Source organism: Balaenoptera acutorostrata, chromosome 20 (assembly GCF_949987535.1).
Source record: "Balaenoptera acutorostrata chromosome 20, mBalAcu1.1, whole genome shotgun sequence".
NCBI lineage: Eukaryota > Metazoa > Chordata > Mammalia > Artiodactyla > Balaenopteridae > Balaenoptera > Balaenoptera acutorostrata.
Window position 1 is genome coordinate 45,678,455 of NC_080083.1, and position 14,345 is coordinate 45,692,799.

General features: G+C 34.9%; 1 protein-coding gene across 1 annotated transcript in view; it reads left to right on the forward strand.

Moving 5' to 3' along the window:
• The window catches only part of NPEPPS (aminopeptidase puromycin sensitive), a 105,874-nt gene that overhangs the window by 68,678 nt on the left and 22,851 nt on the right, over positions 1-14,345 (forward strand). The window contains exons 4-12 of the mRNA XM_057536032.1: positions 2,649-2,770; positions 5,377-5,484; positions 6,741-6,941; positions 7,395-7,491; positions 7,605-7,638; positions 8,494-8,608; positions 11,470-11,634; positions 12,443-12,547; positions 12,973-13,033. Of these exons, the coding sequence (XP_057392015.1) occupies positions 2,649-2,770; positions 5,377-5,484; positions 6,741-6,941; positions 7,395-7,491; positions 7,605-7,638; positions 8,494-8,608; positions 11,470-11,634; positions 12,443-12,547; positions 12,973-13,033 (1,008 nt within the window). The remainder of the gene's footprint in view (positions 1-2,648; positions 2,771-5,376; positions 5,485-6,740; positions 6,942-7,394; positions 7,492-7,604; positions 7,639-8,493; positions 8,609-11,469; positions 11,635-12,442; positions 12,548-12,972; positions 13,034-14,345) is intronic.

The following is a 14,345-nucleotide window of genomic DNA, read 5'->3' on the forward strand; positions in this document are numbered from 1 at the left end:
GCAACTGGAGAGAAGCCCGAGCGCCGCAGCGAAGACCTGACGTAGCCAAAAAAATAAAGAAAATAAATAAATATTAAAAAAAAAATCAGTGAATTTCTAATGAAAATAGAAATTTTTAATTATTTATAGCTAAATTCTTTAGTATCAATCATTTAGAATTCTTTCAGATTCTTTTACTGTATTCTTATTTACCGTCCCAGTAATCTATCGTTCTCTTTAAAAGTAAAAAGTATTGGGACTTCCTTGGTGGTACAGTGGGTAAGACTCTGTGCTCCCAATGCAGGGGGTCTGGATTTGATTCCTGGTCGGGGAACTAGATCCCACAAGCATGCCGCAACTAAGAGTTCGCATGCCGCAACTAAGACCTGGCACAGCCAAAATAAGTAATAAATAAAATAAATAAATATAAAGAAAAAAAGAAAAAAGCATTTATTGACCCCTTCAGACAGAATGTCTGGTTTAAAAAAAAAAAAAACTGTCACAAATGTCTATTCATTGGACCTTCAATTGAGTTGTTTTGTTTTATTTTCCCAGCACGATTAATTTAAGAATGTGGTACTTTCTTTAGTGGTGACTTTGCTGCAAAGTTCTGAAATTTTCACTTGAAATTATTTTCAGAGCCAGTTTGAGGCACATAAGAAAATCAGTTTAATTATTTCTTAGACACAATTAGTGTTTTGTCTAGAAATAGATTGCAATTTGTCACTCACATATTCTGTAGACTTGAACTCTTCATGACTTGGACCTTTGCAAAAAGCAAGTTCAGTTTTGGAAGGTGAAGACATGACTTTGAGAACATCCAAAAGGATATGTCAGAGAGAGAGTCAAGAACATTTCGAACAATGTCAGTGTCATTGCTCTACAGCAGCATTCCAAAATGACAGTTTGAAACATTAGGATATAAAAGTTTTGATATAAGTGGCTAATTACTTTATAGTCATACTGTATCTGACTTGTTAGATTCCCATGCTCTAGATTCTTTTATAAATAGACACTTTAAAGGGATCTATTACAAAGTCAACATTTTGGGTTTTTTTTTTTGTGACTGGATTTGTAAAATGTAGAATGGGATTATTGTTTTGTCATGCATCTGAATTTAGTAGACGACTACTAGATAATAGTGATAATCTTTTTTCTGTTAGCGAAAGAGAGCATAGTTGATGCTTGAACAACACAGGTTTGAGCTGCACGGGTCCGTTTATACTCAGATATTTTTCAGTAGTAAATACTGTACCACACAGTCCAAAGATGGTTGAATTAGGAGATGTGGAGGAACTGCGGATATGGAGGGCCCTGTATAGTTATAGGTGGATTAACCTCTGCATTATTCAAGGGTCAACTGTATGTATACTCATAAAAACTCACATTTTCTTCTCTTTCTTTTTTCTTTTTTTAAATTTATGTATTTGATTTTTGGCTGCGTTGGGTCTTCATTGCTGTGTGCGGGCTTTCTCTAGTTGTGGTGAGCGGGGGCTACTCTTCGTTATGGTGCGTGGGCTTCTCATTGCGGTGGCTTCTCTTGTTGCAGAGCATGGGCTCTAGGCACATGGGCTCAGTAGTTGTAGCTTGCAGGCTCTAGGACGCAGGCTCAGTAGTTGTGGCGCACGGGCTTAGTTGCTCCGTGGCATGTGGGATCTTCCTGGATCAGGGCTCAAACCCGTGTCCCCTGCATTGGCAGGCGGATTCTTAACCACTGCACCACCAGGGAAGTTCAAAACTCACATTTTATATAAAAAAAAGAACTTCTCTGTGTATAACGGAGTCACTTTGCTGTACAGCAGAGGTTGCCACAACATTGTAAATCAACTACACTTCAGTAAAAAACAAAACAAAATAGAAACTCCCATTTTGTCTAAATTGATTTTGCTCTTATATAACAATAGTATATGTATTCAGGTTGCATTTTTATTTGCATTTAATAATTATTGATTAAAATTTATTTCTTTAATATTATTAGATTTCAAATGATTGAGGTAACTGTAAAAGTTTGTTTGATGCCCTGTTGCTGATCAAATCATTGGTCTTCTCTATAGTTCCTTACAAATGTATGGAATCAGTGTTCCATTTGGATTGAACATCTGTGTCTTGTCTTAATAATAGAATAATTGGCATGAAGTCATCTAAAAGGACCAATTTACATGGTATAATTAGTAGAGAGCATGAACTTTGGATTAAACAGACCTAAGTTTTTAATCTTATTCTTGCTACTTACTAATGGTGTGACCTTGGGCAAGTTATTTAACTTTTCAGGCTCAGTTTCTTCATTTGAAAAAATGCAGACAATACCTACCCAACTAAATATTTTTAAAGCACCAATGCACAATAGCTTGTCATACATTTAATAATAAATGTTCATTTCTTTTCCTGCTTTTATCTTCATGTATTGGTCATTTGAGACTAAGTTAGTAAAATTAAAGAACTTTCTAAGCAGTCATCCTAAACATGATTTTAAGGTTTACTTTAGGATTAGTCTGCCATTTACTTTAGTAAATACTGTATTCTCTCCATTGCCAGGAGGAGTATTTGAGAAAGGAAGGAATGATTTGAACATTGTCAATAGCCAGCTGAATTAGTGTTTTAGGGACACACTTTTGATAACTTGTACTTAATATCTCCATGAAAATGTTTTCATTTATCTTCAATCACAGGTACAGGAACTTTAAAGATAGATTTTGTTGGAGAGCTGAATGATAAAATGAAAGGTTTCTATAGAAGTAAATATACTACCCCTTCTGGAGAGGTGCGCTATGCTGCTGTCACACAGTTTGAGGTATGGTATTCTTTAATATATTATGATATTAAATTAGACATTCTGACAAAGGTCTAATTCTGTTATTTGCATGATTATTTGAGGCTTAGGTGCCTTTGGCCATAATTGTGTTATTGATTTTGGAATTTTTATATTATATTCAGCCAGTTATCTCTGTTATATGAGAGAGAATTAGGGGTGTGGGCTCGGGAATGATTTTATTTATAACAGTACCACTATTAATTTAGTAGGAAAAGCCACAGGTACAAAAAGAGGTACAAAGTATAAAAGCAATCCAGGTATTTAAATTTTGTTACCTGTATGTCTGTATATATAGTTATATATGGATATATATAGATATAGACCTATCTATTTAAATATAATTTTGTTACCTGTATGTGTGTGTGTATGAGTGTGAGTGTGATTCCAATGCTTATCTCTAGCCCTTTTGAGCACTTCTTCATCCTGGAATGGTTGGCTGGAGTGTGTCTCCAAATGATTTTTTGTTAAGAGAGGGTATGTGAGTGGTATACTTCCTGAGTCTTTGCATATCTGAAAATCTTTCATTTACCTTTATACATGACCAGTTTTACTGAGCATGTAAGAGATTTGTTGGGGGGAAAAAGAAAAAAAGAGCAGCCCCTGACATCCAGAAGTTGTCCTAGCACTGAAAGCTAGTCCATGTTGTTTTCCTGTTGGACATAAACAGTATCATAGAATGCCAACCTCAGACAAGGTTACTCCGAGACCATGATAAAGTGAGACAAAACAAGGGCACTTCATAATTTCATCCAAGCATAGACAAAAACAAGTTCACTTTGTTAATCACAAAAGACAAACAACTCTCTCTCTTGGTTAAAATGAGTGACTGCTGCTTCTTTACCAGTTGCAGTTTTAGGCTTGATGTAGTCTGCCCTCTCCATAGGTAAGTAACAGTTATTGAGATACCCACTCATAAAATTGCCTCCACTTTCTGATAGCACCCAACTTAGAAGGAATCCTTTCTTCTTAAATCCTCCTCCAAATTATTCAGCCAAATCCAAAATCACATAATTGTTTCTTTCTTAGACTCTTACTGAGATACCCCATGGTTTCTTTTGATGTGAGTTTTTCCCTTGCTACAGTGAGTAATAAGCCCAACTTCTTCAGTGATAAGAGTGGTACAATTGGCTTACAATTTTTCTCTTTCAAAGGTGCATAAATATTGTTCTAAAGTCTTTCACGTCTCATTTTGTCGAGGGGGAGGAGTCAGACTAGAATGTTTCTTCTCCCTTTGGAGGGTAACACATTTTAAAATTTTGTTTTATTTTCTTCCTGATTGCTTGCTAAATTATTTCTTTGTACGTAAAAATTAAAAATTTTCACCAGGTGTTCACTTTTCATTAACTTTTAATAATTGGTGAACCCTATTGATGTTCATATTCAGAGCTTTCTTCAGTGTAGCAGTATTTTCTTCTATTGCATCTTCATCATGGTTTCTGTTCTGATCTCTTCTTCAGGAACATCATTTAATAATAGATTTAGCTCTAGTGTCTATCCCCCAAATGTACCTTTGATTGCTTTTATCACTTTGTCCTTTGGATATTTTGGAAACTTAAATCTTACTATCTATGTCATTCATTTAATTTCCTCTAATATAAATACATTTATTTACTGCTGTTGCTCCTAATTTGAATTTTTCTGTGCATTTCTTTCTTTACACTCTACTTACTTTTCCAAATGTCTTATTTATTCTTTTTTTAAACATCTTTAGTCTTATTTATTCTTTAGTAGAATTCATAATTTATTTAGTTTCTTTGAGAGTGCAATCAGCCATCTTATGTTTTTCCTTGGAGAAATCCTTTTTCAGAAGTATGTGCTTCCTTTACCTTTGCATATTTTGTTACTTTTTAAGATACAGAATCTTGTCAATGGTTCTATTTCTATTTTATTAAAGATTTTTTCTTTTATAACTGATATTCTACTGCACCACTAATCTTATTTTGCTTTAACAAGTTTGCTCTTTTTTATTTTTAAAGAAAGAATGAGATCTCTTTCAAAAGGTAGGTCAAATGGTGACAGTTTTATGTGTTGTATATGGAAGTGCCTTTAAACAAATGACCTGTTTGGAACTGATACAGCATCTGTCTTTATTCCTATTGCTACCATTCCAGATAAAGAACAAAGCACATCAAAAATTCTGAAGATATTTTTATTTTTATTTTGAAATCAAAGCCAGAGAGGCAACCAGTCATATTTTCCCATTGTTGAATCCTTACAGTAGTATACTGTTAACCTTCCTGTGCTCTGTGTTGTGTTGACATTATAGATAAAGCTATTTGCCTTTAATTTGAAATATTGAAATGTTTTAATAAAAACAAAAATATAATTGTCAATTATTCTAATACTATAAATTATTAAGCTCTATAGCAGACCTAGTTCTTGGATAATTGCTGATGTGGCAATGATAGTAAACCTTGTGTTTTCTTTGTAGTCAGCGCCTAGCTTGTTGCCTGGCACTGAGTAGAAAATAAATATTTGAAAAAGTGAATGAACAAATGATAGAAAGAAAGAAATGTCTGTTATTTCATGAAATAGTCTGGTAGGTTAATTCTGTGATATTTTATAATTCATATTCTTTTCTTAAGGCTACTGATGCCCGGAGAGCTTTTCCTTGCTGGGATGAGCCTGCCATCAAAGCAACTTTTGATATCTCACTGGTTGTTCCTAAAGACAGAGTAGCTTTATCAAACATGGTATGTTTGTGTTTGTGAGTATATTCATATTTTGAATAAGCATTGAGCATATTTAGTTTGCTGATTAGATGGGATAGCATGAAACCACCCAGCACAGTGCTTGACACATAATTGGAACACAAATGTTAGTTCTCTTAATTTCTGAAAAGCCTTCTTTTTCTTTATTGCCTTATTTGGGGAGTTTCCCCCCTCCTGGAAGAAATTCTTTATAAACTATATTAACAAGATCATCTAATTCCTTCAATTTGGAAATCTAAATAAGAAATGAGTTTAATAAATATTACCTGAAAGAAAAAAAATCTGATATTCTTATTAAATGCCAAAAGATATAGCCACATAATGAAGTGTATTTAGGTTTTTGGCTGATTGTATTCTTGGAATGTGCTCCCCTCACTGATGTCGTTGATCCTCATTCATAATAGAGTAAACATTCACTACTTGAAGTGTATTGTCTAAGACTGCCTTACTTAAGACATAGAGCAGCTTGTGGCTTATAATAGGAGTCTAGGGAACTTGGAAATGCCTGCTGCACCTGAAAATAACTGGCTTTTGCCTCCTTTATTGGTGGAGAGAATTCCATAGATTCTCTTCTCAAATATTCTCAGAGAGGAAGCTAATATATTACACTGAAATGTTCATTTACAATTTAGTATGAATGAATTTATCAGATCAATTCTTGAATAAGTCTTACTTGGAAGAAAGAATAGAGAGACCTTGAGGAAACTGAGAGCCTGAATAGGAAAAAGAGGGAGAACACCAAAGGGAAATTAGGGGACTCCAAAGGTAAAGTGGAGATTTTGTGACAAATTTGTTTAGAGCCAGCCTTGGTACAGAGAATGCTCTAAATCTAGAAATCTGTACCCTTTGAAATGTCTGATTCCACAATTGCATTTTATTTTCATTAATATTTGTTGTCTCCTTTCCTTCATTCACTTGAGAAGTATTGAGGTCTTAAAACATCCCAGTATCTGGCATATTAATATGTATTCAAGAAAAGTTGCTTCTTTTTTCATACAAATCCTTGGAAGTTTTAACACTTTAGGCTCCAGTTTCTTATTGTGAATGCTTTATCAGGTGACTTTCCTTCTTAATAGGAAAGATCTTGACAGCATAATAGCACTGGATGAATTAGGATAGAGAAGTAAGCAGTACTGGAAAGGGGGAAGAAAAGGCCCCAAAGCCTAGAGTTTTTGGCTAGTGTTTGCTCTAAGGTATTTAATGTAAATCTGTTAAATTTTCCTTTTTTTTTTTTTAAGAATGTAATTGATCGGAAACCATATCCTGATGATGAAAATGTAGTGGAAGTGAAGTTTGCTCGCACACCTGTCATGTCTACGTATCTGGTGGCATTTGTTGTGGGTGAATATGACTTTGTAGAAACAAGGTCAAAAGATGGTGTGTGTGTCCGTGTTTACACCCCTGTTGGCAAAGCAGAGCAAGGAAAATTTGCGTTAGAGGTAAATGTACTTGAAGAGGATTGTTCCAACAGTCCATAACTCCAGGTTGGGGAATTTACATTTCTGATCAATTATTAGTACAATTATTTATAATTTAATCTGAAATTTCATGTACTACTTTGGTTTTACTTTTAATAGAATCTGGGAACTAGCAACTTTGGTGTTTTATTAACATTTTACAAGATAATGATTAAGAAAATATTAGAGTAGAATTTATTTACCTAGAGAGTGGGTGGGAAAATATGTAATTATACTTTTCATACTGAATTATAAATGGATTAAAGTTTGGCTGACATACAAAGCTTAGGGCTAAAGCACTGTTTGCAGGTGGGGCTCCCCAGGGTTGGTTTCTAGTAACTTGAGATATTTGGCTTGCAACAGGATTCCTTTGTGGATTTCTATATGAATGACAGTAAGATTTATCAGATGGTTCTTTTGTCTATACTTTTATAGGTTGCTGCTAAAACTCTGCCTTTTTATAAGGACTACTTCAATGTTCCTTATCCTCTACCTAAAATTGATCTCATTGCTATTGCAGACTTTGCAGCTGGTAAAGTAAATTTCATTTTATTGATGAATTGTAATAACTTTTTTTGAATTTTATGATTTTTCAAGAAGAAGTATATATAAATATCAATAAATGTTTATATTTATTTTATGAAGGTGCCATGGAGAACTGGGGCCTTGTTACTTATAGGTATGTTAATGATGTATTACCCTGCCTTATCTTTTTAAATCACTGATTTCATGAGAGCTTCACTCCTAAGTACAGTTCAGTAGCTTCTGCTTTATGATCTGTCATAAATTTTCCTACCTCCCCCCACTTCCTTGAACATTTCAAGAATGAAGATGAACACCCTCTGGTGCTACTATCTGAGAGTATAAGATTTTAAAGTGAGCATCTGGCATTAGTAGCATTTGTAGATGTATTTTTGGCTGAGTTTCTCATTTCAGTGCCTTCTCTTCCTTCTAGTAGTTACATAGTTATATATCCAGCTTGAAGAACTTTCCCTGATTTAATATCTTCTGGCCAAGTTTTTACATGTCTGTCACCACAATACAAACATGTAGGTTGTATAATTTTAAAAGCAATGTCTGTAAACAAGTTTTTGTCTTCTACTTTCAGTTGCCTTCTTCAGTGAGCTAAGTTTTGGACAGCCTACTCAGTGTTCTTTTTAGGACTGTGGAATGCATCTTCCCCCCACTTTCTGCTCCCCTTCTTTTAGTGGAAGGACTGTCTTCTCTCTCTGTCTAGCACAATAATCCCTAATCCTTTAGACAAAGTTTTTCTGAAATTTCAGGCAGCTGTCCTATAAACAAACTGATAATTAAACTTGTGTCACATCTTTGATCTTCTGTTATGAATTCTATTGGAGTGGTGTCTTTAATCTTCCCAGAACTTTTTCTATCCTGTGTACTCTGAGGAAATGTTTTCTTGACATCTTTAAAGCCTAACTTGACCATCTTATTTACTGTTTGAATCTCCCTCCCCCACTTCTGCATGCCTGCTTTGATTGTAATACTTAAAAAAAAATTTTTTTTTTAAACACAGGGAGACTGCATTGCTTATTGATCCAAAAAACTCCTGTTCTTCATCACGCCAGTGGGTTGCCCTGGTTGTGGGACATGAACTCGCCCATCAATGGTTTGGAAATCTTGTTACTATGGTATTTAATATTTTTAAGTGCTCAAATATATTTATTTTTTTCCTGCTGCACCTTTTTTTGTCTACATAGTACTTCAGGTTTGGCTGGAATGTTGTACCAAAAAAGTAGTTTTTTGATTGAAAAACTTTATTTTAAAAGGTCCACTTTGAAAAGTGTTTATCAGAATATTCTTGTTGATCAAAAGCATGTAGATAATCTTTATTCAACAGAAAATACTTCCTAAACTGTTCTAAATACTGCCTGCAAGCGGGGGAAGTCATGATACTAATTTGGGTGAAAGGAAGAGATTCCACTTAGGTAGAGAGATTCCATGCAGTGAGATTCAGACTAACTGTAGTTTCTTGTGTCATATATATTATGTAGCTCACTAGCTGTAAAGTAACCTGATAAATGACAAACTATCCTTGATTAGGTTGAAATGTTTTTAAGGGTCATTTTCTTCATTTCCTGAAATTTTAAGTTGAAATTTGACAGAAATGAAGGCAAAGAAACAACAGAATAACTGTGAAGTATATTAAAATTTCCAACTGTCCTATTGAAGTTCTTGTTTATTATAATGTTTGCAGTGAATGATCTCTGTCCTCTAGTCTTGACCTTTCCCTCTTACTCTGAATAAGTACTATCTATAGCAGCCAACTGTGTTAGAGCTTGGGAGCCCAGCGTTTACTAAGTGAACTAGAAGTGCCTCTGCAAAGAAATAACTGGAGATTCTGGAGCCAGCCAAATTCCCTGATGGCATTTTAGGCTGCCAAAGAGCAGAGCCCAATTTGGATATTAGTTGAGTCCACATGTCACAAAAATAAGCAAGAAAGGAAAACATTTAGCAACTCTTACATATTTGAAAGAGTTTCTAAAGAAAGTCAGCCCTTGAAAGTAAATCCTGTCCTTTTTGCTTTGGATGTTTAAAATTTTGCTTAGGGGTAAAAAAAAATTTTTGAAATATAATTTTATGCGGAAGTAAGTATACTAGTACCTGTATTCAATATGTCAGAAACGTTCTTTTCTCCTAATGCAGCAAGTTTGTTGCTACCAAACAATTTTTTTGCTCAGTGTTGAGCAGACTTTATTTTTTATGATTTTATTTTTAAACTTCCAGTAATAAATTTTAGTAGGGGAAATGTGTGCATTCTCATTTTGCTTTTAAACAGCTTTTTACTGGATTGGAGCAACTTATAGTTATTAGATGTCAGTTGTTTCATTAACCAAAATTCAAAGGCTTAGAGATAGTTGGAAAATTACTAGGTTTGTACCAGCTTATCCCAGTGGAGGCTTTTAGTTAAGTAAGTGCACAAAGCATATAGACAGATAGCCATTTATCAGTTGATATTGAAAATATTTGATCTTTTCAGAATTTTAAAATGCCCTTTTGTTTTTCACCATTGCATTAGTCCTTTGTCCTGAATTCATATAGTATTGCTTTCTTTTCATAAGAGATTTAATCAACATTTTTTTTTTTTTCCTAATGAGTTAATTGGATTGAGGGTTTATTACTGTGATATCAAAAACATTCAGTTTGGCTTTCAAATTGAAAAGGACTATTTAAAAATAAAAAGGTTCTGGGGCTTCCCTGGTGGCGCAGTGGTTAAGAATCTGCCTGCCAGTGCAGGGGACACGGGTTCAAGCCCTGGTCCGGGAAGATCCCACATGCCGTGGAGCAACTAAGCCCGTTCACCACAATTACTGAGCCTGCACTCTAGAGCCCGCGAGCCACAACTACTGAAGCCCATGTGCCTAGAGCCCGTGCTCTGCAATAAGAGAAGCCACAGCAATGAGAAGCCCACGCACCACAACCAAGAGTAGCCCCCGCTCACCGCAGCTAGAGAAAGCCCGCGCGCAGCAACGAAGACCCGAAGCAGCCAAAAATAAATAAATAAAATAAAATAAGTTTAATAAATAAATAAATAAATAAAAAGAGTTAGGCTAGGCTTGATATAGTTCAAAAAATAAAAATAAAAAAAAAATAAAAAGGTTCTAAAAGGACATTATACTATCCTGTTACAAGCCAGTCCGTACACAGGCATACACTCCCTGTTCAAGGTGAATCAGGTCCTCATCCATAAATGAAGGCTTTGAATCTGCACCTTCATGGGCAACTGGTGATTTTGTTTCCAGTAGAACTTTCCAAGCTACATAATTCCTCCACTGACAAGTGTTTTGAGACTTAATCAACTTTAATGAAAATTAGATTGAAATCTCTTTCTAAAAAGTTGATTTCTTTTTCAAAAAGTTGATTTTGTCTGTGACCCATTATATTCTTTGTCCACTCCACTGTTAATTCTTATTAACGGATGAGAATTTTATATTTCATAAATGTTTAAACACCATGCGTTACTGAACTACTTACTGCCATGACATTTCTGTTAATTTCACATAATTCTTATATAAGCAGTACTGCTTTTCTGTTTATCTAGAAAGTTTAACTTTTCAATCAACAATGATTTTTCCCTGTCATTATGGAAATAGTTTCCAGTTTTCCTTGTTTGGTCCTGATAAGCTTTCTGTTTTTTTTAAGAGAACTGTTTATTAAACTAAATTTTATATGACAGTGTAGGCTCTTGCCTATATTTACACGCTCTCTTCCCCTTTTCCATATTTAGGGTGTTTTTCATCCTCCTTCTTCCTCCTTTTCTACCTTTAGTACCAGAAAGTTACTTAGCAGTGGTGATACTGCTAGTGTCACCAGGTTGGCCTTTCTTGGCATTTCTTTTGTTCAGGGATGTGAGTTATTTACTAAATGTTTTGAAATGAATTTCAGTTCATTAAGAGCTTTAGAGTATAGTGGAAGGGACATATGAGTTTTTTAAATTAGTGGAGTGACAAGCATCTTGTTCTCTTTATATATTTCCATCTTTTGTTTTTAGGAATGGTGGACTCATCTTTGGTTAAATGAAGGCTTCGCATCATGGATTGAATATCTGTGTGTAGACCACTGCTTCCCAGAGTATGATATCTGGACTCAGTTTGTTTCTGCTGATTACACACGTGCCCAGGAGCTTGATGCCTTAGATAACAGTCATCCTATTGAAGTGAGACATAATTTTCAGTCATTGGCCTTTGCTCTCATTTTCAATAAAATATATAATTTGTTTATAGAGGTACTTAGGACTCTGCAAAGAAAATTGCATGGGTGATGTCATTTACTTCTGTAGTTTATATTTCCACTCTTGAAATTCTAGCAGTACTAAGTTCTAATTAAGTTTCTTTTTAAACATCTGTGATCTTTGTAGAAGCAAGTGCTCTGTACCCATAAGCATTCACTAAATAGATTTTTATTGAATAGTGTGGGGGAACCATAGCTGTTGGGTAGTGTGATTCTGTTGTTTCAGAGAGAATTCTGAACATACTCTTTATTGTTGTCGTCTGTTTTTATATAAATATTTTAATTCTTTTGACTTAGCCTGTCCTTATTTCAGCTAGTTTATCTGTATAAATTTTGCCTCTAAAGAGCTAGACTTAGAGTCTACTTTGACATATTTAACCAGGGTCCTATGTAACTGTAAGCCATTACAATTAGTGCAAGAAGTCAAATGTTTTTCATCTCTCCCTTCCTTACCCTCACTTCCCTACCCACAAAGAGATCAATAGTGACTTGCCTCCCAGCAAAGCAGTGCCAAGATTGGAACCCAGGTCCTAAGAGATGATGGGGATTGTGTTATATATTCTATTTTATTAGTATTAGTTATTAAACCCTTTTAAACAATTACACATTATGAGTCACCTGAAGGCAAAAAGTATCTTATGATTTAGAAGGGTTTTCCTAGAAAGCTTTTTATGTAATTCAGTATTACAGGCTGTCTGCTTCCTGTCATAACCTTGAATCACACTGTCTGCTAGGTCAGTGTGGGCCATCCTTCTGAAGTTGACGAGATATTTGACGCTATATCATATAGCAAAGGTGCATCTGTCATCCGAATGCTACATGACTACATTGGGGATAAGGTAAAAAAGCAATTTAAAAAATCTTCCATTCTTTTATGGTGAAACCATAGAGTTTTGCATGAAAAAAAAAAGTTTGATTTTATTTAGGTTAAGTTTCTAAGTAATTTTTCTAGAATCTATAAGGATAGTACTCTGGCTTGTCTTTATTTCTTTTTATGCTGATTATTTGGTCTCTCAGATGAATGATGTTGCAAATATGTTTTGGGGGTTGGTGGAAGTCTGGTATAAAACTTAAAAGCAAAAGTAGAAGGCAAAGAGTATGCATTTTTAAACAGAAGGTAGTAGACATTAGGGGGATACATGTGTTTTAGTAAATCTGACAGTCAAGTAATTTGAGTAAATTAGTTTTTGAGTACTATGTACTCAAAATATACTATAATTCTGAGTTCTGACTCTCCTGGATTTTAAAAATTGTGTTTTCTCAGGACTTTAAGAAAGGAATGAACATGTATTTAACCAAGTTTCAACAAAAGAATGCTGCCACAGGTAATCTTTAATAGCTTGAGATAGAAATGGAGAGAAAGTGTTGGCATAATACTATCCAGAGTGACATTTTATTTTTTCTAAATACTTAATTTTCCATGTGATGGATAGGAAATAGAGTCGACTTATTTGAAGATGTGTTACATCATGGATCAACAGCATGAATCGGGACCTATTATCCTTTTGGTCATCCTCCAGTAGTCTGCTTTCCACAGCTCAATGTTTTGCCACTTTAAAAGAGTCTGAAAAGTTCTGTTTACTTTACCAGAGCTTGTTCTTTTTGATGATTTGTGGGTTTTGTTGCCCTTCGTTGACCATTGACCATTAAAATAGCTGCAAATTAACCATTTGTAGGAGTGAACTTTTGGAACTACAGATTTTCAATGAAGTAAATTCTTAAGATTTTATGATGGTCTATTAGATATTAGAGTCAAAAGGAAGAATAAAGGTGTAATAGTTGATTGAATATGAAGCTGAGTTCCTTAGTGAACAAAAATAGTTTAAAAAACAAGATTTGTGTAATGTCATTAGTATAGGTCTGGGGTGGGGCCCGAGAGTCTGCATTTCTAACAGACTCCCAGGTGAAGCCAGTGCTCCTAGTTCATGGGCGGTACTTCAGCTCACCAAAGTGTAACTGGTACGGGGTGTACCATGTAACTTTTTTTGGTTTGTTTTTGTTACTTATGAAAGACAATTGGCAGTTCAAATACATTCTGATATCATCCATGGTTTTTATCCTCTTGTAGCAGTTGTAGTGCTCTCTGTCTACTGTCTCCGCCCCTCCCTTAATTTATGCCTTCTTGATCTCTCCCCTGGAATTCACTACTAATTTACTACTTGCCTTGTCCCACTCTCTTCAGTTTCATCTCTCACTCTGAGGCTAGCTAGGGTTATCTTTCTAAAGTGAATATCTAATTACATCACCCTACTGATTAAAAACACTTGAGATGCCACATTCCTTTCACGATGAAGTCTATACTTCTTTGTAAGCCATACAGTCTTGAACAGTTCAACCCCTGCCTACTTTTTTAGCCTCATGGCCTGTTACTCCCACACATGCACCTCTGTCTTCAGCTTTTTGAACATATTGTTGTTACTGACATTTTCTGTCATTTCTTATACTTTCCTTTTTTTTTTTTTTTTTGGCTGTGCTGCACGGCTTATGGGATCTTAGTTCCCTGACCAGGGATTGAACCTGGGCCCACGGCAGTGAAAGCTCAGAGGCCTAACCACTGGACCGCCAGCGAATTCTTTTTTATTTTCCTCTTTGTACCTTTATTCTGTCTACCTGGAATGCCCTTTTTCCCTCTGTCTA